Source organism: Protopterus annectens, chromosome 9.part0 (genome assembly GCF_019279795.1).
Source record: "Protopterus annectens isolate FY-2018-M chromosome 9.part0, PAN1.0, whole genome shotgun sequence".
Lineage (NCBI taxonomy): Eukaryota > Metazoa > Chordata > Ceratodontiformes > Protopteridae > Protopterus > Protopterus annectens.
This window is the reverse complement of record NC_056743.1, coordinates 1,043,240,749-1,043,266,284: the sequence shown is the minus strand read 5'-3', so window position 1 is coordinate 1,043,266,284 and position 25,536 is coordinate 1,043,240,749. Positions and strand designations below refer to the sequence as shown.

Sequence of the window (25,536 nt, the reverse complement as noted above, 5' to 3'; positions counted from 1 at the left end):
AGAATGTTATACTTCTACAGATAGAGTGCCAAGATGAAAGCACTTCATAGAAAAGATGTTTAGTAAACCAGAGGCAGAGATAGCGACCAAACCCTAATGGCAAAGGGGCCTCTATAGTGAACCAGTATATTAGAAAAGAAAAAAGGATATAACATAAAAATATTCAAATATCGCAAAGGGGTATAAGTAATGTGCAGGAGGTGACTAATGTAAAGTTGTACATTATCAATCGTTTGTCTTTTCCCAGTTAGGGGTAGCCACAGCGAAACTCTGGTCCACTAATGATTGGCAGTCGATTTTTATGGTGCCGAGTTGCCAGCCCGACACCCAATCTTCAGCAAAAACACACCCATTCACACATGTCTTTCGGAGGCCACTCAACTGCGGGGAGGACATGCAGACTCCACACAGAAGGCACCCCAGCCGAGTATCGAACAGGAGAACCTCTTGCTGTAAGGCAACAATGCTACCGCTGTACCACCGCAATCTCTTGTACATTATCAATGATAATTTAAAAAAAAACAAAGAATGTATTGTTCTACATGTAACAAGCTTAGTGGAATGTTATACAAATAGCATTCAAATAAATGCTTTTTTCCCTATGTTTAAGGTTTTGAGTCCCCCACTCCCATTTTAAGAAAAGATAGGGTTTGCAGGGCAAAGTTTTCTTAGATTTAAAACAATACTAACATTGAAAAAACAAAGAATGTATTGTTCTACATGTAACAAGCATAGTGGAATATTATACAAATAGCGTTCAAATAAATGCTTTTTTCCCTATGTTTAAGGTTTTGAGTCCCCCACTCCCATTTTAAGAAAAGATAGGGTTTGCAGGGCAAAGTTTTCATAGATTTAAAACAATACTAACATTGAAAAGTATGCATTCATTGGGAAAACACAACACTCCTATAACAGGCATTTTATTACACAACTGTTTAGTATTTACTGAATTTTGCTTCACTCTGTATAAACAGAATAGACTAAGAAGGTGTTCTCCAAGATGACCCACCCGGTTAGTACTGAGTTAGATGGTATAACACAAGATATAAAAAGAATTAGAAAATAACACCAAAAATAAATAAGAGATGTCATACGTACAGTAGGGAATGTTTAAAATCAGTGAGTCAGATACAACTGAATCTTCCTGACTTGTTCAACCCTCACCCCAAAGGAATGAATGGACCATCAGGGGGAGGCAGGGGTAGTGTTTGATTGCCAGCAGGCAGACCTCTCAACTTCTATGCTCAAGAACTCTAGTAAAGCCAAAAATAATGGGGAGACAAAGGGTCAGAATCCGGGACAATTTGTAAATATTACTTTAATTCACGTAGAAAGTTAATAAACAAATTTTGCATCAGCATGCGTTTTCTGCAGAATACATATTAAACTCCAATGTCTGGCATTACTGATTGACTATAATCCTCAGTAATTTACCAGAAAATCAAAAACTTTGCAAGGGACAGAACAAAAATATGAGGCAAAATCAGGGACAGTTTAAAGGTATGCCAGCAGGGGACTAGACAATAAATAAATAAATTAATTAACAAGAATGAGGCTACATTAACCAAGATGAATAAAATGGATACTAGGGTTTTACATCAAGCAGCAGAAATGAACAGACTGAATGAATCCATCGGTCATTTTCTGGCATCAGGTCACATATGTTTTATTTGAGTCAGAAGCACTGCTTTAATTTCAGTAAAAAAAAGCAATATTAAGGGCAACACAAATGGCATAACTGCTCTGGAAAAAAGTCCAATAGCTTGTGAAATATATTTTTAATATCTAAAAACTCAATAAAGTACCAGTTATGTGTAATTAAAAAAAATATTACCAGTGGTGGATTTTGCAATGAAGTAAAAAAGACTCCAGAATAATGTTGAAGATTTGGACCCACACACACTTGAAACATGCAGGCATACACATAAAGATACATATACAAATATAGGTGCACAAACACACACACATGCACAAATATGCATGCACATATATACACTCCCTCCCACACACTCTTTCACCCACAACTATATGTGCACAAACACCAACATGTACACACACACACACACACACACACACACACACACACACACACACACACACACACACACACACACACACACACACACACACACACACTTGTATGTGCACCAATACATACACATACACAAACATGCATAGGATCATAGGATCATAGAAGGTTATTAGGCTGATGGCCCTGGGGCCTTTACATGCCTAGCCAAGAGTTTATCCCCCCAAAAAAACCTCAGTCAGCACCTGTAGCCCCTGTCAATGCGAGACACAGGTGGAACCCCTGGGACAAATTTGTGGTTTCCCATCCACTCATCAAGGTTGCACTTGAAGAGGATCAGCAAGGTATTCTGTTTGACATGTATGGGAAGTCTATTCCAGAGATGGGGTGGCCTCTGGGAGACAAATCTCTCTCTCCAGCAGATTTTTTTGATGTTGCATATTAGATTAAGGCCTTTTGAGTGTGTAGTGCGTGAGGAGTTAGACTTATGGATATGGAGTATCTCTAGTAGGGCAGGGTCCGAGATTGCCTTGTTGATGAGACACAGATCACCCCTGAGCAATCTGTACTCACACACACACACACACACACACACACACACACACACACACACACACACACACACACACACACACACACACACACACACACACACACACACGCGCGCACACACACACACACACACACACACACACACACACACACACAGATGCAGAAACACTCATACACGTGTATACACATGCGCACACACACACACACACACACACACACACACACACACACACACACACACACACACACACACACACACACACAAAACAACACGTGTGCAAACATATACACATCACACATATACCTGGGAATTCTGAACTACCCTGTACAGCATGCATTTTATGCAAGAGGTATTCTAGTCCAATAACAGCTGCTGCTTGGGAACTTCTCCTTGCAACAGCAGACACACTTATTATATTTGGAGGAAATCCCATCTGATCCACCCGTGTTTATCTTCACAATGCTGAATGCATTGTCTTCTGTTGAATGTTTTTCCATTTAACCACCTCTGCTTTTCTCTTCCCAAGTGTAACCTTGTATCTTCTGCCAGTGCTATTGGCCTCTATTTTTTTCAGTAAACTCCTGCTGATTGCCTTCAGGCAGATGAAACCTTGCAAGATAAGGGATAGATATTTGTCCTTGTATTCAATAAAAAAAAAATAGTTTTGGAAATCCACTAGGCATCATTTGTTTTTCAAAAGTGTCTGAAAAACAAGTTATCTAGCTGAGAATCAATGCTGATAAAGAAAAAGGACAGAAAATCATGTTAAATTTGTTTAGATCTAGTGTCGTAGTACAAACTTTGTACTTTAAACTCCATGGCTAAATACTTAGCCCACAGGAGGATTGCACACAGCTTCTGAATCTGTCAGCTTGGAAAGGGTTTGCTTTCAGAAAGGGTTAGCTGTAACATTTCACAAAGCAGCAGGAAATGAAACCGTACGGCAAGGCAGTAGTTAATGATATCCTTCACTAGCCAGGTATCTGTCTTCTGTCCCACCCCTTTTAGCTCAGCCATTCAGGAAGCTGTTACCTGATACTCCCTACCAAGCCCAGTTTCCCAGCTAATGAATAAAAATCTGCAGCTGCTACTTTTTAGTTCATCAGTTGGTTTTTGCAGTTGAGATTACAACTTGTTCTGTGCAGTGGCTGTCTAAGCTGTAGTAAAGTAAAATGACGTCTTATCAGAGGACTGTAACTGTTCGCTCGTCTGCTGCTCCAAAATCCTTTACTAGCAGGTCCTATACAGGAGGAAGGTTTGCCACAAAAGCTAGTACAGGTCCTCTCAGTCTTGGTTCTGTCTACAGTGGGGGGAGTGGCAGAATTGGGGCAACAAGTGCGTTTTCTACCAGTACCAGTTATGGAGGAGGAAGCAGCTTTTCAGGTATGTCTGCTGGTACTGGATTTCCACCCATCAGTAATGTGACTATTAACAAGAGTCTCTTAGCTCCTCTCAACCTGGAAATTGATCCTAGAATTGGCCAGGTCCGACTGGAAGAAAAGGAGCAGATTAAGACCCTGAACAACCAGTTTGCAGGCTTCATTGACAAGGTAAGGCTTATTTTAAATAATGTGGTAGCCTATAAATTTATTAGGTTTGTTTTTTCTCTCTGTCTTGAGGTGTATCATAAGGGCAAGCTACTTGTTTCAGTTCATTGCCCCCAAAGTTCCCATTTTTAAAAACTGGGTTGGACTTGAGTGGTAATGTTACTAGTCTAGTATGTGGATAGATTTGCTCTTTTACCAGAGGTCTTCTAAACTTCAGCTTATAGTTTTATACCAGTAATGGAAAAGCCAGCTGTAACAGCTAGTGTTTTGTGAGTGTTTAGTCTTACTTCAGTAAAGCTAGAGTGATAGCTGGTGTGTTTAGCTATTTATTCATTCATTTTAGGCAGCCCTTCCCCCTATCGCTGCCTTGAACACAAGAAGGCTGTATAAATGCCTTGTGTGTGTGTGTGTGTGTGTGTGTGTGTGTGTGTGGGGGGGGGGGGGGGCTTGTCTACAGTTGTTGGGTGTTTTCAGTTCCAGGTTGATTAAAGAAACTCAAGCTGAAGTCTCCTTAAAGGAGAAGCCTGACCATCTTTGAATTCTTTAAATCTCCTGTTGAAATAACTTTTGTAGTAATAGTTGCTAATGTAAACTGGTAACAGTAGTTCACCCTTGCTGTTTTGATAGCAAAACCTGGAAGCCCCTTGCTGTTTTGATAGCAAAACCTGGAAGCCTCAGTTCCTGTTTCATAAAGTGAAGTTATCACTTTCATAAACTTGACTCTCCAGAACCTGTTTTTATATTGCCATTCAACAGAATAGATTTCCCCTGCTCTTAAGGCTCTGGGAATTTTTAAAAAAAGCTGCCAAGGGAGTGAAAATGCTAGATGTTGCCAGTATACTTGTGGTGGCTTTGTAGAGCGAGCATGAAATGGTTCTAAAACCTAGAATAAACTTCTTGACTTTCAATGATTCTTTGGGTACTGGGAATTTTTAAAAAAAGCTGCCAAGGGAGTGAAAATGCTAGATGTTGCCAGTATACTTGTGGTGGCTTTGTAGAGCGAGCATGAAATGGTTCTAAAACCTAGAATAAACTTCTTGACTTTCAATGATTCTTTGGGTACTGGGAATTTTTAAAAAAAGCTGCCAAGGGAGTGAAAATGCTAGATGTTGCCAGTATACTTGTGGTGGCTTTGTAGAGCGAGCATGAAATGGTTCTAAAACCTAGAATAAACTTCTTGACTTTCAATGATTCTTTGGGTACTGGGAATTTTTAAAAAAAGCTGCCAAGCGAGTGAAAATGCTAGATGTTGCCAGTATACTTGTGGTGGCTTTGTAGAGCGAGCATGAAATGGTTCTAAAACCTAGAATAAACTTCTTGAATTTCAATGATTCTTTGGGTACTGGGAATTTTTAAAAAAAGCTGCCAAGGGAGTGAAAATGCTAGATGTTGCCAGTATACTTGTGGTGGCTTTGTAGAGCGAGCATGAAATGGTTCTAAAACCTAGAATAAACTTCTTGACTTTCAATGATTCTTTGGGTACTGGGAATTTTTAAAAAAAGCTGCCAAGGGAGTGAAAATGCTAGATGTTGCCAGTATACTTGTGGTGGCTTTGTAGAGCGAGCATGAAATGGTTCTAAAACCTAGAATAAACTTCTTGACTTTCAATGATTCTTTGGGTAGAATGGCCTTCATGAGCCACATCTTGTAAGGTGCAATAAAGTATAGCTGGTACTGCAAGACCTGTTGTAGGTATCTCTGGCACATAGGTAGTATGTCTGAAGGAAAGAAAAACGGGTTGTGATGCTCTTTGGATGCTTTAACTTTGTACAGTTGTGTAGTTGACTTTGTAGTACTGATGCAGAATTGTGCCCCACCCCCCCCAAAAAAAAATAAAGGATGTAGATTGGTGAATATTCACCAATGTGCAAAGCTTGAAAATTCCTCTTCCTCACTTAATATTTGTTAAGGCACTAGTTTTGGCTAATGCTAGCTTTTAGCAGTTCTTAACTGTTGCAGTCCTCCAATCTGTGTGGGTGGTGGTGGGCATAGTGGGCGGTAGTAATGCTAAAATGTCAGGCCAGTAAAAGGATTGCTGTTTTTAGGCTCTAGAAATATTTATATCTTTGTCCTTCCCTGTCTTTTACAGTGTGAACTTTAAGTGTGCATATTGCATTTCCACTGCATACTGATCATTTTTTTGTCCATGGTGGCTTTTGGGTTCCACCCTAATGCAAACTAAAAAGCTGACTGTCACCCTGACAGCAACTTTTATTTCCTTAGAAGCATGTTGGTGTCTCCACCTACACACTGGATTTGTAGGGGAAATGTGGCACTCCTCTGCTTAGTAAATTGTTGGATGGCTTCAAGTCCAGGATATTTGCTATAATACTCCATTCTGGAATATACTCTGCTCTCAGCATGTTGCCATGTCTTTGCTCAAAGGGAGTACTGATTCTGTAGTATTAGTTGTAAATGCCCTAAGCTTGCAAGGTACTAGATGTGTACTGTCTAGAGCATCCAGATCTTAAACCATAACTTTAAATGTAGCAAGTCTTGATGGCTTCATCCAGTAACTATTTTAACACTGGCCTCTGAACAAATGTATAACTTTCTACACACTCAAAGAAGCAAGCCTTATGAATTAAATGCCACTGCTACAAGAATTCACCCCTTCTCCCCACAATTGCCAGTGACTCGCTTGGAATCTGAGGTGTAGGATGAGGTGAAAGGAGCCAGTTTCCCTGTATGCATAATGTCTAGGTGAGGGTGTTGCAGTAGTTCATTACTATCATATTGGGGAATTCCCCAAGTGTACCTCTGCTTGGTGCAACACAAACCTTGCACACTGCAGCTAAATGTGCAGATTTGCTTTTCTCACTGCTCCAGAAGTATACCACTGCAACTCCCAGACGTTCATCTGGCCATAGCTCTCAGTCTCTTGGCACAAGAAATCTGAACAAACAAAAAAAAGTAGGGGACTAAGGACCATAATAAGGACAAAAAATAGGACAAATTTTAATAAACTAGGGAAATTGCTAGAATAAGGTTTTGTTGGCCTACATTTTCTGTAGGTTATGAAGTCAAACAAATGGCACAAGTTACCAAAAATAGGAACACAAATCTGGACATGTTTGCCTTTAAACATCTTTCAGTCCTTCAGTTGCTAACCTGTTTCCCCAGTTCACAGTACTACACACTTGAAAGTGATCTCTGGCTCGTGTATGCAAGGTCAACTTCCAAGTCTCAACTTTTAGGAAAAATCTTTGCTTGCATTGTTTCACTTTAAATTTGATATTAAATGGCTTGTTTTCATGCTTTCAGGTTCGTTACCTGGAACAGCAGAACAAACTTCTAGAGACAAAATGGCAGCTGTTGCAGAACCAGGCCACTCCAAGCAGATCCAACCTGGACTCCATGTTTGAGGCTTACATCAGCAACCTGCGAAGGCAGCTGGATACCCTGGGGCAAGAGAAAGGGAAACTGGAGGCAGAGCTGCACAACATGCAAGGCCTTGTTGAAGACTTCAAGAACAAGTAAGCTAATGTACCATGTGGTGACTTGCTTTTTTGATGCCAAAAAGTTTAGGTTTCTGTCTTTGATGGGGGTAAGATTCATTCCTCCCCCTGGGAGGTTCTCCTTGGTAAAGAACTGAAACTTTAATTGCCGTTTTATGAGAAACTATTTTATGTAGCTAAAGTTGTAGATCTACAAATAAGTCTGTAGTCTTGACACTGAGTTGAGACTTGAATTACTCACTTTGCTTTTAAACGGGTAACAATTGTGTAAACATGTTATGGGCTCTTGCCTCCCAAGATTTGTTGGCCACTTGTCCTGTGGGGGGGGGTGCTGCTGAAAACCGGTGCCTTAAGATGGTTTTACAGAAACTTAACTTTCTATTAAATGTATAGAAGATTAAGATAAGTGTAGCTGAACTGCTCTTGCTTGAATGATCGGTTGTTGTATCCTGCAGTTTTTTGTGGGGGTTACTAATTTTGCTACCCACTGGTTGTACTACTGGTCTTGGAATCACTTTTATGTGAGTGCAGGGCTAACTGATGGTGAGCTAAGATTATTGTGTTGCTCTAAAACATTTGTTGTGGGCTCAACTTGGCTTCTTTCTGCAGGTATGAAGATGAAATCAATAAGCGTACTGACACAGAAAATGAGTTTGTGTTGATCAAAAAGGTAAGCTGTAAATTTAGTACCCAGCTGATGGGGGGGGGGGGGGGTGTAGAGCCTGAGATGCTCTTGTACTAAAATACTGTCTTGCTTGCAGGATGTGGATGAGGCATACATGAACAAGGTTGAACTGGAGGCCAAGCTGGAGGCTCTTACGGATGAAATAAATTTCCTGAGACAGATATATGATGAAGTAAGTATTGGGATCCCATACATTTGTAACTTTCAATTTTTAACCAAGTGTAGAATGCTGATATAGTCCTGAGGGTATAAATGGTCTTTAGTGATGCATTTATTCGGCAAACTGCATGTATTAATGCATCTGTTACGTAATGTCAGAGGTTCCCAGTTTGCTATTGGATTCCTAGATCATTTACCAATGCCAACAACCTGGTGGGCCTTCCTATTCTTTAGGGTTTTCTAAAGAATTGTGCTGTAGCCAAATGGGGCATTGAGGGCCAGGCATTTGCAAAGGTCCCTCTGTCTGTAAGGGACATGGGTGCCAGGCCCAGCATAAACCTATTCCCCCATCCACTGTCTAGGTTGAGATTAAACTAGGTAATACAAAATCCACTTGTGGATGATAGGATAGTCCTGGACAGTCTCTCTCCAGCAGGTTCTACAAGTCATTGACAATTCAGGTTCCTAGACCTATTTCTGCAGGATGCCTTGTAAGCTAGGAATAAATTGCACTCAACTGGGTCTAGATGCACAACTGTCTCTCTAAAGGTTGACCTTTAGAGATCGAACAGTTAGCGGTCGACTTTTTACAAAAATTAAATGTTTTTTTTTTTTTTTTTTTTTTGACTTGTGCAAGTGTTTTAAAAAATAAATAAATAAAAATAAGGGGGGGTGTAGGGTTGGCAAGCCACAATTTCTAATGCTAAAGTGTTCATTTAAAGGTCAACCTTTATAGATTCTAACAGCTTGTTTGTTCTAATACTACAGACCCAATTTATAGGCGACTTCAGGTGTCCTGCATAATCTGTAGTGGACTTGGTTGTAAAGCCAGTGGGAAGTGGTGTTGGTCTTAATCTGTCCATTCTCCTTCTGCATATGGGATGGAATAGCATGCATGCAGAAGACAATCGAGGCCTATACAGAGTTCTAAACCTGTACTAGATCACTCTTGGAAGTGCTTGCTCTACCGCACACACTCATGCACTTTTACACTGTGCTAAATGCATTTATAGTGGAACTGTTTCTTTTTGTTCTCAGAACTGCACTGTAAATGTCTTCTGCTTACATGTGTTTTTACTTTATATGCAGGAAATTCGTGAGCTTCAAACTCAAATTCAGGATACCTCTGTCATTGTACAAATGGACAACAACAGGCAACTTGATCTGGATAACATCATTGCTGAAGTCAAAGCTCAGTATGAGGACATGGCTAAAAATAGCAGAGCGGAGGCAGAAACCTATTATCAGCAGAAGGTGAGCCACACTGTATTGGCCTTGGCATGTTAACACTCTGCAATTGGATGAAATAGAATAGCTTTCCTACCTAAAACATGAGCATCTTGATCCACATTATCTGAAATGAATTCACTCCCTTAAGAGATTATCCTAAAATCCCTCTTTGTGCAGTAGTGGTATCTTCATGTTTGTATGCTGCAAGCTCTTGCTCTTGTACAGGTTTTGGGCCTAACAAAGTAGTGCTCCCATCTTTACTAACCTCCAGGCTTCACAAAACCAAATTTGAATGCTAGAATGCTAGACTTGCAGTACATACCACCACTGTATAGCACTGAACTCTTAACTGGTTAGAACCTCCATATCCACTGTTCCCATACTTGTGATATAGTGACTTAATTCTCTAAACCTAGCAAAATCTGAAATCTGGGTATTGTCTACACTCGTACAAGGTTACTAAGGCCTGTAACTCCTTTCCTGTAGCCATCAGGCTATAGCCACCCTCTGTCCTTCTCTTCATATTGCAATACTAATTTCTTGGTATGTCCAAGACAAATGCCTTTCTCACCTGTCGTCCATCTGACTTCTTTGTTCATAGGATGGGCCTTTGCTTTAGAGTACCATCTATGTCTTTGGATGTTGTATCTTGGGTCTTAGGATCACTTGCTCCTCTTGAGCTAAAGTTCCACCTCCCCATGTCTTTATCCATTCTCTTGGTAGCTATCCAGTCTTAACATTTTTTGAGGTAGCGGATAAATGCTGGTAATGTTTCTTGCAGTGTTGTCTCAATGTCAACAGATTGCAGATGTTGGTTATTCATTATTTAAGATTAGGAGAAACTCCTTAAATGATTCAAAGTATGAAAGCAGCTGTTGGTACTAGCTGTGTTTGAGCCTGCAAACTTTGTATACTATTCAAATTGCTGTTTTTTGAGAACTAGCTATACCAAACTAGGAAGTAAACTTAGTATTGACATATGTGTATCTTGCAGTATGAAGAGCTTGCTTCCTCTGCTGGAAGGTATGGTGACGACCTTCGAAATACCAAGAATGAAATTGCTGAACTAACCAGGTACATCAACCGACTGAACAGTGACATTGATGCTCTCAAAGGACAGGTAACAAAGGACTCTTAATTGCTTATTAGACCTAGCCTTGTCAAAATAAGTTGTCACACTTCTGTTGCTCTCTCTTTATAGCGTACCAATCTTGAAGCGGCTATTGCTGAAGCAGAGGAGAGAGGAGAACAAGCAGTTAAAAATGCACAGGCCCAACTCCAAGAGCTTCAGAATGCTTTGACTCAAGCCAAACAAGATATGGCCCATCAGCTGCGTGAATATCAGGATCTGATGAATGTTAAACTGGCCCTAGACATTGAAATTGCCACCTATAGGAAGCTGCTGGAAGGAGAAGAAAGCAGGTATACAGCTAATGGAAACCTTACCAATTTTCTACACTCCAGTGCTCTCAACAGTCCTAGAGAAATACTGCTTGCCTATTGGCCCACTAACCTGTATCCCTTTATTTTCATAGGTTGGCATCTGGTATTCAGGCTTCTACAGTAAAAGTCAATCAGAGCTCCTATTCAGGTAAGTGTCAATACACCATGAAACTGCATTTTCTGTAAGTTGTGGAAGCTTCTGGAATTGGAACATGTTGGCAATAGTAGATGTCTGCAGACTAGTGAAGCCCAGCAGCCCTTCTGATTGCTGTAAATTTGACTTCTGTCATAAGGCTGGCTAACAAACGTGGCAACATTACTGGGCAGGCAATATTGACCTGAAGATAGCTGTCTAGGGGAAGTGTATTGCCATTGTAAATGTGTGAAGTATCAAGAACCTTGTAGCCACTGCTAATCTCATGGCAAGGACTCACCACTGCCATTAGTAGTGGAATTGTGCACTGCATGCACTGCTCATGTATCACCACTTCCACGGTGAAAGCAAAATGCTATGGGATGCCAAGGGGATCTGAGGTTCCTGGGCCATAATGCCCTCCTTTCTGAGGTTCCTGGGCACTAACTTTCAATGTATGAGAACTTTGTCTGCTTCCCATGTCTTTGTCAGATGAAATTATTTACATGAAGGCTCAAATTTTTTTTTTTTTTTTTTTTAGGTGTACGTGCTCCTATTTTGAGCAGTGGTTATGGCTCTGGCAGTTTCCAGACTTCATCTTATTCTTCCTTCCCTCTTGAGACTTCTTACAGCTCTCCGAAGAAGAGCATAATAGTGAAAACCATAGAGAGCCGTGATGGCAAGATTGTATCGGAGCGCTCCAACATAGTGAAAGAATAAGTGGCACTAAGTTCTTAAACGTAATTTAAACTGTCTGATAATGCTGTATTGGAAGGTTGTGTGGCTAACAATATGAACAGCTCCAGATTTCAGCAGGAAAGGAATGTTTGGTAGCCTTGTATGATGGCAGCACTAGTCATTCTAAAGTAATGTGGTTGGCTTGTCAGAATGTTGGTACCCCTTCTGTATTTAAGATGTTGGCAATTAGTTACCTCAAGATCTGAGGTATTTTGAATTTGACTGCCTTCCACACTAAATTTTGTCCTTAAGTATTAAGTGCATCATCAAGGTCCATGCATAATCTCATCTGAAATTAGATGAGCTGATGTTGGAAACTTTCAATTGCCGAGAACCTTTTAGTCCTGTTTCCTGGAGTTGTGAAAGGTAAACTAACAGTGTAGGGTACAATAATTCTCTGAGTATAACACTTCTATCTCTGTAAAACTGGGAAATTCCATTGTATTGATGCTCCCAGTTTTAATGGCAAACCAAAGTTGCCAAGAGTGTCTAGTATTTTGATAAGTTTAACACAATAAACCTTTGCTTTAAAAACAAGTTTTTGTTTTTTTATTTCTTAATACTATAGTTAAACTAATGCCATCTTGTTGCAATGTGTGTACATGACACTATGATAAATGTCTTCAAACATTGACCTTATAAAAAGACAGACAAAAGTACCCTAATGGGTATATATACATTCTTGTGTGTGTGAACCTGTATGTATAGTTGATATGGGAGTGCATGTATGTATAGTTGATGTGGGAGTGCATGTAGACTCTGCAAAGTGGTATACCCACCACACCCCATTCCAAATGTGTGAATTGCAGAGGATTCTATATGGCTATTCAGAGTTGGGAGTGCAGCATTTTCCTAGTTCTTTGACCTGTATGTCCTTAAGCTCTTTCAAAATGTTTTGACCCATCACTCCTGATGCTCCTCGTTCTCTACTTGGCACAACTGCTGACTTCATTTTAGCTGGGACTAGTTCCCCACCTCTACTTGGCACAACTGCTGACTTCATTTTAGCTGGGACTAGGTTCCCCACATTCTGCCAATATTGCATGAAATCTCAGCTCCCAGAAGTGGCCAGCTTTGCCATGGATGCAATAGCTAGTTGTTGACATGGAACATCTAGTGGGGGAAGAATCACTCTGTTCTGATTTGTCCATGAATCTTTTCTACCCAGTGTATCCTATCCTGGCCCAAAAGGGTTGGGAGGTGACTATACTAACTAGAGCACACTAAATGGGCACTGGGGGGGTGGGCATTACATATATTGCCCAAGACTTCTCAATTCTGTCCAAATTTTGTTGGAAATAATGAAAGTTAATGTTTCGTCTGTCTCCCCTACCCTATATCTGGGATGCAGATTTCAAGGAATATCTGCTTTCTTGGGTGGAACAGGGAAGTCTACCAAACTCTTCCTCCAATGCTGGCACACTAGGGGATGGGAAGGAATTACTGTCGTAACCTTTCATAGTATATTCTGAGGGACTGTAAACCTTCTTGGCCAACTGAACACTTGCATGTTCTGGGAAGTATCCAAATCCTGATAATGGAGATTTGGATAACATGCTCTCAATCCTGAAGTAGGAAAACTATCTGCCCCATCACATTCCTTTTTTCTTTTCAGAAGCTGCAAGTGAATTGGTTGCACAAGAACAGAGTGACACTAGAGCAGGATAAATTTATGTTGCTACAAGCTGGCAACAGCTTTCCCAGGGATGGGTATATCATTTTGGTTAAGGGCACCTTCCCAGACAGTACTGATCAATACCTTTCCCTTGCTGAGGGGGACCCCAGCAGCCATAGATGTGTCTGGTCCACTGTGGCTGTATAGGCCACACCACAGGGATCCTGGGGGGGTGAGCAGTCTGAGGAATTTGTATAGAACTGACAGTGGGGCTGGTGAATGGTGTGCCTCCTTGGGGGAAATTTTCTCAAATGTGAGTCACTTCATTTTCCCCATGAAAATGAGTTGAAATGGCTTTTAAAATGGGAGTACAGTAAATTGCATGACAGTTTCTCTTCCCTATAAATATGAAGAGCACTTGTTTCTGCTGTCCAATGGATGGCTATAGTATGGGCTCATTCTCGTGGTGGGCTAATTTCTTCACTGGCTAAATGCCTGCAATGCTCCTAATTAGTCAAACTGGTCATGATGCTGCATTATTTCATCAAAGTTCTCCTCGCCTGCTTTTCTATCGGTTCAGCTTGACCTAAAAAATGCATCTGAGATTTTAATGGGGGCTAATCACATGGTCCAAGACTTTATGCCTTCATCACAAAAGCTTCAGAAACCTTATTTGGACATTTTCTTACTCCTTCACAGGAAGGAATGTGATCCTCTAGATAAAGGATATGTAGGATCTAGTTCTCAGAAGCCTCTGCAGTACCACTCTTGGCCACTCAAATCAATTTTCAATAGAAATGATGTGCCAGAAATGTCAGAGCTGCAAGCTTAAGATTCCTAAATGGTGATTTGCACCGATCTGTTTCATGCCTAAAATGGGATTGGTGTACTGGTCCAAGTGCCCTCTTCAAGCAAGACCTGGGCTAAAGGGCAAAGAGCAACTGGCTACATTTGGAGTATAACAGAACTATTCCAAGCAGAATGCTATACTGCATAATGAACTGAAGCTACATGGAAAGCAGCTGTGATAGCAGTAGCTGCTTTAATAAACCACCACATGTCCAGTTGACAGCTTGTCTGCATTGTAGTTCTACTGGCAAGAGATGCCATCTGTCTCGCAGCGTTTCTTTAATGCCATGAAATTCCTTCAGAAGGCCTTTTTGAAGGCACTCTTGTTCTGTGGAGTCTGCACGTGTCTCATTACTGCTTCCCCTCTTCACTGGCTCTGAATAGTGATAGCTTCATAATTTCATAAATGTGTGTGACTGTTGGCCAATAACCCATACAAAAGTTCCTTCCAGCCTTGGGTCAGCTGTCTTGTCTAGCCTTACCCTAAAGGGGGCAAGGATGCTGATTTATTGTATATGAAAATAGTTTTTCATAACACTGGGAGTGTCTTATTCTAATCTAGTGGGGGGCAGCATATTTGACAAATGTTCATTCTAATAGAATGGGAGGAGGGTGTTCATGTCTCAGTGTGTAGCTAGGATGATTGGAAGTGTTTAGAGGAAATTTGCCTTCACTTGTGAAATCCTTGACTGGAGAGCACTCCACAGAAGCTGAAATGATGTACACAAACCCTACCCCCAGTGTACCGATCCCTTTTACACTCCAGAACACAAATTGCTAAGATGCAAGTTGGAGCCTGTTACACGCACCCTTCTGTAGTATCCAGGCTTAATGACTGGTCCATACTGATGACACTTCTCAAATCTTGTACTGTCGACATTTTTGATCAGGCCTCAACTTTTGAATGGATTGAGAAGGTCCATTCACAATCCAACTGTTATGACTCTAGGTAACTGGGCCAGTAGTCTCCCAAGTTTGACCCTACTACCACTAACAACACTTTTGTACCAGTGTCTGTCTCCATTCCTTTCACCCACAGTTAAAGATGGAATGTCTGCCGATTCTCTGCTAATTGGAGATTTCTTCCAGGATCCCTTTGCTGCTGACCAGTAGGGTATTTCCACCTTTTCCTCTTTTGTATAGGCCTAAAACCTTTTAAGCACATGAAGTGAACAGTTGAATTTCTTGTAACTATTGCAAAGGTCTACCACGCAGTAAATTTCTACATAGAATTTGCCAACACTAAATGAAGGAAGAAGAAATCTCTAAGCTTATGACTTGGGCCTTGGTGCATTTCAGAAGTAAAGCTCTTCAGTTCTTAATCTTCACTCCAGTAAAGTGAATTTAAAAAAGGTCAGTTTTAACCAAAAATTGTTACTGTTTAAATGCAAGTGGGGACAATTCCCCTGGTTTTCTCTGCAGCATAGCAGGGATCTGTCACTTAGATTGTTGAAGGTTCTTTTTCAGTCTTTCCTTTTGGTTTCTCCTATTGGACTCCATCCCATCTTGAGTTCTCTGTATACTAGAGACTCTAACATATGCACCCTCAGAACTGGCAGCTTCCATGTCTCAAATTCCTCGCATGTAAATCATATCTGAACTTGTTCCCAATCTACTGGGGAAATATTTTACCACTATGATGTATCACTAATTTTTAAATATGATTACTTCCTGAATTTGCAAATTTCTCTTCACAGAGTTGATGTGATGGTGGAGGTCTGATATTTTGAGATCAGATAGAACCTGGTACATTGGGGTATCATGGGAGTGTATGCCTACTTTTTTTTTTTTTGTAGTAGGCAGATTGTGTGGTCAGGAAGGGCACTGGTAAGGTTATGTTTTGTAATACAAAATCTAGTAAACCTATAGAATAGAGGAATTTTTGTGATTGAAGAGCTAAATGCATGGTCGGCTATACCACCATATCTAGCTTTCCTCACACATTCTAGCCTTTAGAATGAACACCTGTTTCATCACCAGTGTGTTCATTGAATACTTGGGAACTGTATTGCTGCATTCCTAAATGGTAGGGGACAAAAGGCTAAAGGACTGCAGTGAAAGGAACAGTATCAGGAGTAAGAAAAGTGACTAGTGCAATACTGCTGATGTCCATCCCAGGTCCAGTACTCTTCAGTGTTCTCAGTTCAGACATTTCTGAAAACAGGGTGAACCTTTTTGTTGCAGGTGGAAAACTTATGAGCTGCATGAAAATATTTATTTAAGGTAGCATTTATATAAAGGCTGATTAGTTAGTGCGCTGAAAAGCTGCAGCTGAGGTTTACTCTAGACTTTATGCTGTATTTGGGCCACAGCATTCACCATGTGCAGTTATTGGGCAGGGTAGACCTGATGGCAAAAGTGTAGGAATGAGGATCTGGAAGGGCTAACCTCACCCAGACATGACCACCACTAGAAAGTAGACTGCATTTACAGCAGCTAACAGAATTCTTGGATGTATCCTCAGGTGGATAGACTTGAAGTAATGTTTCTGCTATGTAGGTCCCTGCTCAGACTAAGACTTGAACTGTGTAAAGTTTTCTAGACCATACAATAACACTAATCAGGCTGGTGAAAGAAGTGGAGAGGAAGGAAGTCTGAGAGGTAACAGAGGGGAAAGGCTATGACCAGGCTCTAGAGGTGCTAAGACAGGCTAGAAAGATGTAGGAACAATTTATGGTTGCTTAAAATCCTGCTCTAGTGCATGAAATGGTTGCCATGAATGGGAAGGACAGATGGTGGGAGAAGGGTACACAAGCAGACCTAGAGCTTTCAGTTGGCTTGAAACTGGAAAGGTGCAAAGGCATCTTAGATAGGAGGGAAAGATTTGCAGCCTAGGAAAGTTATGCAGGCTGATCTACCTCATCCTGTGAATCCAAGTCCTACCAGACAAGTTGCATCTGATGGACTTCCAGCCTTATTCCATTCACCCATAACTTTTTTAAACTTTTCTCTAGTTGTTTAGAATCTGATAATGGGGAGAGATGTCTTATTTTCAGAACTGATTATCTGGAGAAGTTTCCTTAGCAGGCCATACTGCATTAGACTGCAAGAATCTCACTTGGTCCCATAGCACACTGCATAAAAACAGGAAACCAGTGGAATTTGGCTTGCACAGGCTCTATGCAAGTAGCACTATAACACAGTATTTACATTGTGCACATGGCAATGGCTAGCATTAAATGTGCATGCACAAGCCAGTTCAGAAGGATTGCAGCTCACGCTGTCAGTATTCCTCATTCCCTTCCATCACTGAGCAAGTGGAATTAGATGAAAACTTTGGATGGTCATGTTCACATAGAGCTAAGATTTTGTTGGAAATGTTGCAAAATACTACACTTGAGTAACAGCTTTCTCCACAAACGTCTGTCGGGTATACCAGACTTTTAATGGACTTCTGCCCCTCTAGCAACCATGATGTGGGCACTACAAAACATAGTAAATACCCTGCTAGAAGAGAAAGAAAATAATTTAATTAAAATGGGAGAATAGAAGGAAATGCTCTAGCTGCAGCAATTCTAGGTACAAATGGCTAAACTGCTTGAGAACAGGGTTCCAGATGTAGTAGGATCCTACATATTAATGCAAGTATGATTTTCAGTAACCTCTGACATGCATTTCTAGTAACCAGGAGACTTGGGTAAAATGTACTTTAATACCAATAGAAACAAAATTATTTTCCTGTGATCTAATAAAATTAATTCAGCAGCATAGGCGTGTGTAGATCTTAATGAGACTGGGGGAACTGACTAAAGGAACAGTATATTAATTTATGATAGGATAGGATAGTGTTTGAATAGTGGCAGAGGAATGCAATGTCCCATAAGAAAATAAATGGGCAGGTAACTTGTCTAGCTCATAAATATAAAGACCACACCTTAATGCAGGTAAAGCATCTTGTGAAATATGTAACACAGCTTATACTATGTACAAAGAATGCAATAAATTACTTGGATCATATGTTTTCTAGGAAATACCTATGTTTCATTCCTGCAAATCTTCTGCTAATGACTTTGCTACAACAAAAGCATCAGTTTCCAGGTAGCTTTCTGTATGTCACTCATTCCATATATAGTTTTGAATTATGATGTAAGCTATGAAATATACCTATGCAAATTCACTGCATTTCTTTTAACAGTAGTTAACACTTTCTCACTCACACATGTAAATAAATACCAGTGCCTTTCTTCTTCAAGCATTCAAACTCTGTCAACTTTGTTCTCCCTGTAATCTTTTTTTTCCGCCTCACCTGCAGCATTGTATACCAGAGGCCATACAGGGAAAGGAGAACAAAGTTGGAAAAGGTCCAAGGAAGGCTAACAGAAATAAGTGGAACAGACGGTCTGTCATATGAGGAAATATAAGGGAATATAACTATATATGTACATAGCCAGCCTTAAGCATAGGCCAACTAGGCAGATGCCTAGGGTGCCACTCTAGCAGGGCCGCTTTTTTCCAGTATTTGTTTATTCTTTTGTAGTAAAGAGATGGCTTCTTTAAAATATACTGAATGAATACAGGAAAACTGAAGAGTAAGACAAACTGAGGAAAAAGGAAGAAAAAAATTAATCTTGATGGTGTAGGTAGCACTGGGGACACTGGATAGTGGTGGTGGTGCGGGGGGGGGGGTGATGTGGAGCGCTTTTGCCTAGAGGAGCTGTTGATCAAAGGATGGCCCTGTATATGCAGGTGAAACGGAGACCAGGCTTATGAAATGAGTCCATAAAATGAAGAAGGTATGTAGTAAGGGAACTAGAAGGAAGATATTTATTTTTTATTCATCAGCGAACCTGGTTGGTGGACTGATCTCCAAACTATCTATTTGCAGAATAATATAGAAGTTATGGCATGCAAGCAGCTGTCACTATTACAGACTAGTGTGCAAGTCATAGCATGCATACTACAATTAATACATGCTATAAACATAGCTAACATTTAACTAACCTTATTGCCCTCTCATAGGTCCTAGACTTCAAGTAATAATTAATATATACTATGAAACATTTATCATTGTCAAAGATCTTGCATAGTTAGCATATCTATATATACAGATAATAAATATTTTAACAATAATCTGACTGTGCATGGACAATGCAAGATTTACCCATGGTTGGTAGAGTTTTATCGTGACAATGAAGCCCAAGTGAAGAAACTGAGACAACCATGGGTAAGTCATACATCACACACATGTATGAGTGGAATATTATTATAAAATGGCATTAAAGAAATTGCTTAACTTTTTAGGAAATGTCATTGTGCAATGTGACTTTAGCCTTCTTCCACCTCTTATGTTGGCTGTTTATGTTGTGCATGCATAAGACCTACACCATGCTTGCACAGTACCAGTGACCTGCAGTAGACAAGATACAGGTGGCACTCCCTTCTTACAGGTCTCCTTACAATACAATCAAGTTCCCCCCCCCTTTTTAAAGCCACCACTGAGAACGAATAGTACTGTAATACTAAAAGAGCAAGAAGGAGAGGACATGGAATTAACACAGAGAGGCTTTTTGGAAGCAAGTGACTTGCTTTTCTTATTTTATGGTTTGTAATTCTGGCTGTTGAAGTCTTGTCAATGGCTGGAATTCTTCCTGTGGAGAATGCTCATTTTACAATGTGCACAGATTCCCCTGTCCAATCAGCAAGCCCATTTGTGAATACAAGTAATGTTTTATTGTATAATGTAAGTTAGGCTGTTTCTTGGATAGGGTTTTAAGTCACGCTTGGCTTAGGAGTCTATTCTTTGTCAATGAAACATTTCCATTTTTGTGTTTGAGTATGTTTTTGTTGACCACATCAGCTACTGAGGTTGGTTTGCATTGTTTTCTGCAGATTTTAAAGACAGATATCTGATTTCAGTAGTTGTATGTCATCTGTGTACATTATTGCATTTAGGGAGGTCATTCCTGAAAATGTCATTTATAAATAGTGAGGAAAGGAAGGAGCTCAAAATGGACACTGGAGGCCAACATTTCTTAATGGGCCTTAGTTGTGATGCTTTTGAGAGAAAGATTTGGAAAGTAACGGCTAAAGTAATCTAATGTCTTAGTAATAAGACTACATTTATTCATTTTTGCATGAAGGACAGAATAGTTAACTAGTTCAAACGCATGGATCATGTCTATCAATATTCTTGCTGCACAATGTCATTAATGTTAGTTATCAAAATTATATCAGTAGTTATATATAGATGAGTGTCATATCTGTTGTGGAAGCAGAGTTGTGCATTACAATGTCAGCCCTATGTAAGTATTTACAGGAAAGGAGTGTGAAATAAAATCCTCCCACCTCAGTCATGTTGCCTTTCTTAAAGAATCAACAGAGATCTACCACTTGAGCCCATGGTATTTATCAAGCACTGATCTTTTTATTTACAATATATATATATATATATATATACCTGCGGTGGTGGTGCTGCGGTAGCATTGTCGCCTCACAGTAAGACGCTGTCTGGTTCGATTCTCAGCTAGAGCGTCTTCTGCATGTTGACATGCATGAATGGGTGTACCTTCACTGAAGGTTGTGCATCAGGGCTGGTAACTCGGCACATAAAAATCAACTACCAATCATTAGTGGACCAGAATTCCGCTGTGGTGACCCCTAACCGGGAAAGAGCCGAAAGACACAACAACAACAACAAAGGTAAGCATTCAACCAGTGGTCATTTGAAAAAAGTATATCTTTAAAATAAAGATGCCACTGCAATGTGTGCTGCTATGACTTGCCATTGCCATGGACGTAATAGCCTTTTCTGTTCTTAAATAGCTGCTCTTTTAGTTTTTTTAAACAATTGAAGTGTCTATTGCTGCCTCACTCCTGCAGGTAGCCAATTTCAAATGGATGGGCCTAGCCTAGCGATACATCTTTCTTCTGCGGAGGTTTCAAAATGAGGTCTAATTAGGATAATGATGTATTCTTGGCAGTATTTAAGGTCTGAATTTATAAAGGAACCACAACTTCACACTTCTTACGACAGAAGTGGGAAAATTCACGACACCCATGGAGATGGACAATAGAGGTAAGACTGCTGAATCCTACACAAATGCACTTTATAAGCACTTACATGAATGCATGGATCGTGCTATCCCTAACAGAACCAAGATGCTATTTTCCAAAAAAAAGGAAGCCAATCTGGTGGTCCCCTGCCATAAACAAACTCTATAACAGAAAAAAGAAACTGTTGCAAAAAAGAGTAAAATCCCATTACTGGAAGAACTCCCTGGTCAGCCTCAGTAAGAAGCTGAGATCCCTCATAAAATCCTCCAAAGCTAGTTATGAAAACAAAATCGCCACTGATTCTAAAGACAACCACAAAGCATTCTATAGCTATGTCAAGAATCTCAATGGCAACACTCAGATCTGCTCTGAGTTACAGCACAATGGTACTAAATATACAGAACCAACAGATATCGCCAACATCCTGGTAGATAGGTTCAGTTCTAACTTTACCCCCCACCCCATAAAGGGTCCATCTCTATACTAGAAGAATGCAACGTTCCTGTGATCACGGCTGCACAGTTAAAAAACACATTTTCCAAAGCCAAGAACACAGCATCCATGGGACCTGACATCTTTCCAGGTTGCGTTCTACATGAACTACAGAATGAACTGGCACCCCACTTAAGCACCATGTTCAATCATTGCCTCACCTCAGGCTTTGTGCCCACTGAATGGCGCACAGAGATGGTTATCCACTCCACAAAGGGGGAGCCACCACAGATCCCGGGAATTATTGCCCCATTAGCCAAACGAGCCTGGTCTGCAAGGCCATGGAGCATATCATCATGGAACTTATAAACAAAACATTGGTAATCTCCAAACTCTGGACCCCACCTAGTTTGGGTTTGTAAAAGGCAGATAATGTCTCCTAAACCTGATAGACTTCTTTGAAGCAGTCACCAAAGCCGTAGATGAGCGTAAGGTGGTTCACACAGCCTATCTAGATCTCGCCAAGACTTTTGACACCATCCCCCACTCTGGAATTATAGATAAACTCACTAAACTAGGTATAAATCCCTATGTCACAAGATGGGTTGCTAACTGGCTAACTGACAGAACCCACACTGTGAATGTAGCAGACTCCAAATCCGGCTTCATATCAGTGACAAGTGGAGTACCACAGGGTTCAGTCCTGGGTCCTCTCCTGTTTGGTATCTACTTTTCTGAAGTGCAAGCTAACACAGAAGGTCTTTGGCTAATGAAGTTTACAGATGACTGCAAACTAGGAGCCATAATTTAAACTCATGATGTGGATGTCCTATAAAAGGGCCTCACTGAGACAGATGCCTGGTGTCAAAGCCATGGCCTCAAGCTCAATGCCAAAAAGTGCATTGTCATCTCCTTTGGTAAAAACTCTGTACCCATGGGCTACCACATAGGTAGTAGTCTACTTAACATTGAAAGTGTGATGAGACCTTGGGACACAGGTGGACAGTAGTCTCTCCTTTGATAATCACATCACCACAGTAGTCAGGAAATCCTTCTATGTGGCACACCTCATCACAAAAGGTTTCTCATCCAGGAAAAAATAGGTCATTGTTCCCATCTGCTCATCACTCATTAGACCCATTATAGAGTACAACACCCCCTTTTGGTATGTACCTCACAAGACATCTACAACAACTGGAAAGGCCACAGAAATACCTCACAAAGAGGATTACTGATCTCAAACAGATGCCCTAAGCAGACCGTCTCTAAAAACTCCAGCTTTACTCCATCACATATCGCCTACTCAGAGGCGACCTCTGCCTAACATACAAAGCTATGTCAAACCCAGAGCTGTTGAACATGCTCCACTTAAAGAAATCTCAACCCCTATGAGCTACACTCTCTAGAGACCTAAACCTTGTGACCACAATAAACAGAACATGCTGGAGGGATAGATTCCTGTCCCAGAGACTTCCCATACTCTGGAACAAACTACCTATCTATATCAAACAAAGCTCCTCATTAGCACTCTTCAAGAAACATCTTGATGATTGGATGGGAAATAGGAAATTCATCCCAGGGATCACCTCTGTGGCTCTGCTCAACAGGGGGCACAGGAAAAAAATTTTTCTTTGGTGGCGAAAGCCAGGGTACCTTTTTGGCTAGGCTTCTTTAGGCCCTAGAGCCAATAGCCTAGCACCTACCTTTGAACATATACATGGTTGTGTACACATCACTGTACCTTTCTGATATTCAGCAAGTACCTTTACAAGGTGCTGCAAAATGAAGACATGCAGTGCCACAAGGAGCTGGCCCTGAAACCACCCCAAGGAAGCCATCTACACAGCTTACTGATTCAAGAAAGTGCTTAGCCATGTAGAGCAACATGGCCATCCTCATCATATTGCAGTAGTGGACATGGCCAAAAGACCGTATTGAACTGCCACACATGAATGTGTTTGGGAAGCCACTTCATACCAGGGCTTACTTTAAAAGTGTCATAATGGCTCCAACATAAAAACTGGGATGGGGAAGGGGAGAAATACCTGACACCAGGGAGGAAAGTTCAAAGATCTGTATTGGCAACAACAATGTATAGGGATCAATGGGTGTAGATAATCACTGGACACCAGGGAAAAAGTTCTGAACTGCTGTGTCAGTATCAGTGTTACTATGGGGGGCTTAGTGGGAGGGGGCACAGTGCCATGCCAGCACCAACATTATTACTTAAGATTGGGAGACCAGGGTTGGGGGTATAGTGCTGTATCAGCATTCCTACTCAGGACTGGGAGACCAGGGTTGGGGGGATATAGTGCCTTATCAGTGCTAGCATTACTAGGAGACCTAGGGGTGGGAGATTCAGTGCTGTATTCGTACCAGCATTATCAGGAGACCTAAGGGTGGGAGATTCAGTGCCATATTGGAACCAACATTACCAGGAGACCTAGTGGTGGGAGATTCAGTGCCATACTGGTACCAATATTATTAGGAGACCTAGGGATAGGAGATTCAGTGCCATACTGGTACCAACATTACCAGGAGACCTAGGGATGGGAGATTCAGTGCCATACTAGTACCAACATTACCAGGAGACCTAGGGGTGGAAGATTCAGTGCCATACTTGTACCAACATTATTAGGAGACCTAGGGGTGGGAGATTCAGTGCCATATTGGTACCAAAATTACCAGGAGACCTAGGGATGGGAGATTCAGTGCCATACTGGTACCAACATTACTAGGAGACCTCTGGGTGGGAGATTCAGTGCCATATCAACACCAATATTGCCAAGAAAACTAGGGGTGGGAGATTCAGTGCTATACTGGCACCAACATTACTATGGGGACCAAGGATGCCTAGAGGGATAGACTAGACACCAGGGAATGCTTTAAGTGCAGTGATGGCACCAACTGTACAATGGGGATCAGTGGTTGGGGGATGTAATAGGCACTCAGGAATGCTTTACTTGCCATGATGGTATCAACATTACAAGGGAGATTTGGGTGGTATGGGGGATGCACTAGTTACCATGTATTACTCCATAAAGTGCCCTAAGGCACAGACCTGCATAAATGGGATGAGGTAGGAAACCACCGCACACAATCTAAAATGCCATAATGGTACCAATGGTAGTATGGAGATCAAGGGACCACTGGGCACCAGGGATGACTTTTTAAAGTGCTGTAATGGCATCAACAGTACAATGGGGATCAGGGGTGGGAGAAACCACTAAATTATTATGAGTGTGGGGGGAATCCACAGGAGGGTAGAAACAGGTACAGGGACTGTGGTATGTGTGTGTGTGTGTGTGTGTGTGTGTGTGTGTGTAACTCTGGGAAGGATTGCACTGCATACATGAGCAGTAGGCTAGTGTCATTGCATGCAGATGAGCCACAATTTACATACTGTGGGAGTAACTGCAATTCAGGAAAGATGGAAGTTAGTCAGTAATGAGGTTATATCTCATCACAGCTAGTATGTTCCTGAATCACAAATGGGTACAAGACTAGGACCTTTAATGAATTCCTGACCTAGTGAACAACTAAGATGCTTGATTTATCATTTTGTTTTCTGTGGAGAGATAGTGCCTAATTTTTTGCAACCTGTGCATTTGATTCTTAAATAGAAATGTGGTTTTGTCATTAATAGGTAGCCAGTTGCCACTGTAAATATTG

The 25,536-nt window shown here is 41.0% G+C and overlaps 1 protein-coding gene across 1 annotated transcript; it reads left to right on the top strand.

Moving 5' to 3' along the window:
• The first annotated feature begins 3,680 nt into the window (after positions 1-3,680).
• On the top strand, positions 3,681-12,512 carry LOC122811784 (keratin, type II cytoskeletal 8). Its single transcript, XM_044083844.1, has 9 exons — positions 3,681-4,132; positions 7,394-7,605; positions 8,197-8,257; positions 8,349-8,444; positions 9,521-9,685; positions 10,656-10,781; positions 10,863-11,083; positions 11,197-11,252; positions 11,779-12,512. The coding sequence occupies exons 1-9, from the start codon at positions 3,755-3,757 to the stop codon at positions 11,955-11,957; spliced, it is 1,494 nt and encodes a 497-aa protein (XP_043939779.1). The 5' UTR covers positions 3,681-3,754; the 3' UTR covers positions 11,958-12,512.
• The last annotated feature ends 13,024 nt before the right edge of the window (positions 12,513-25,536 follow it).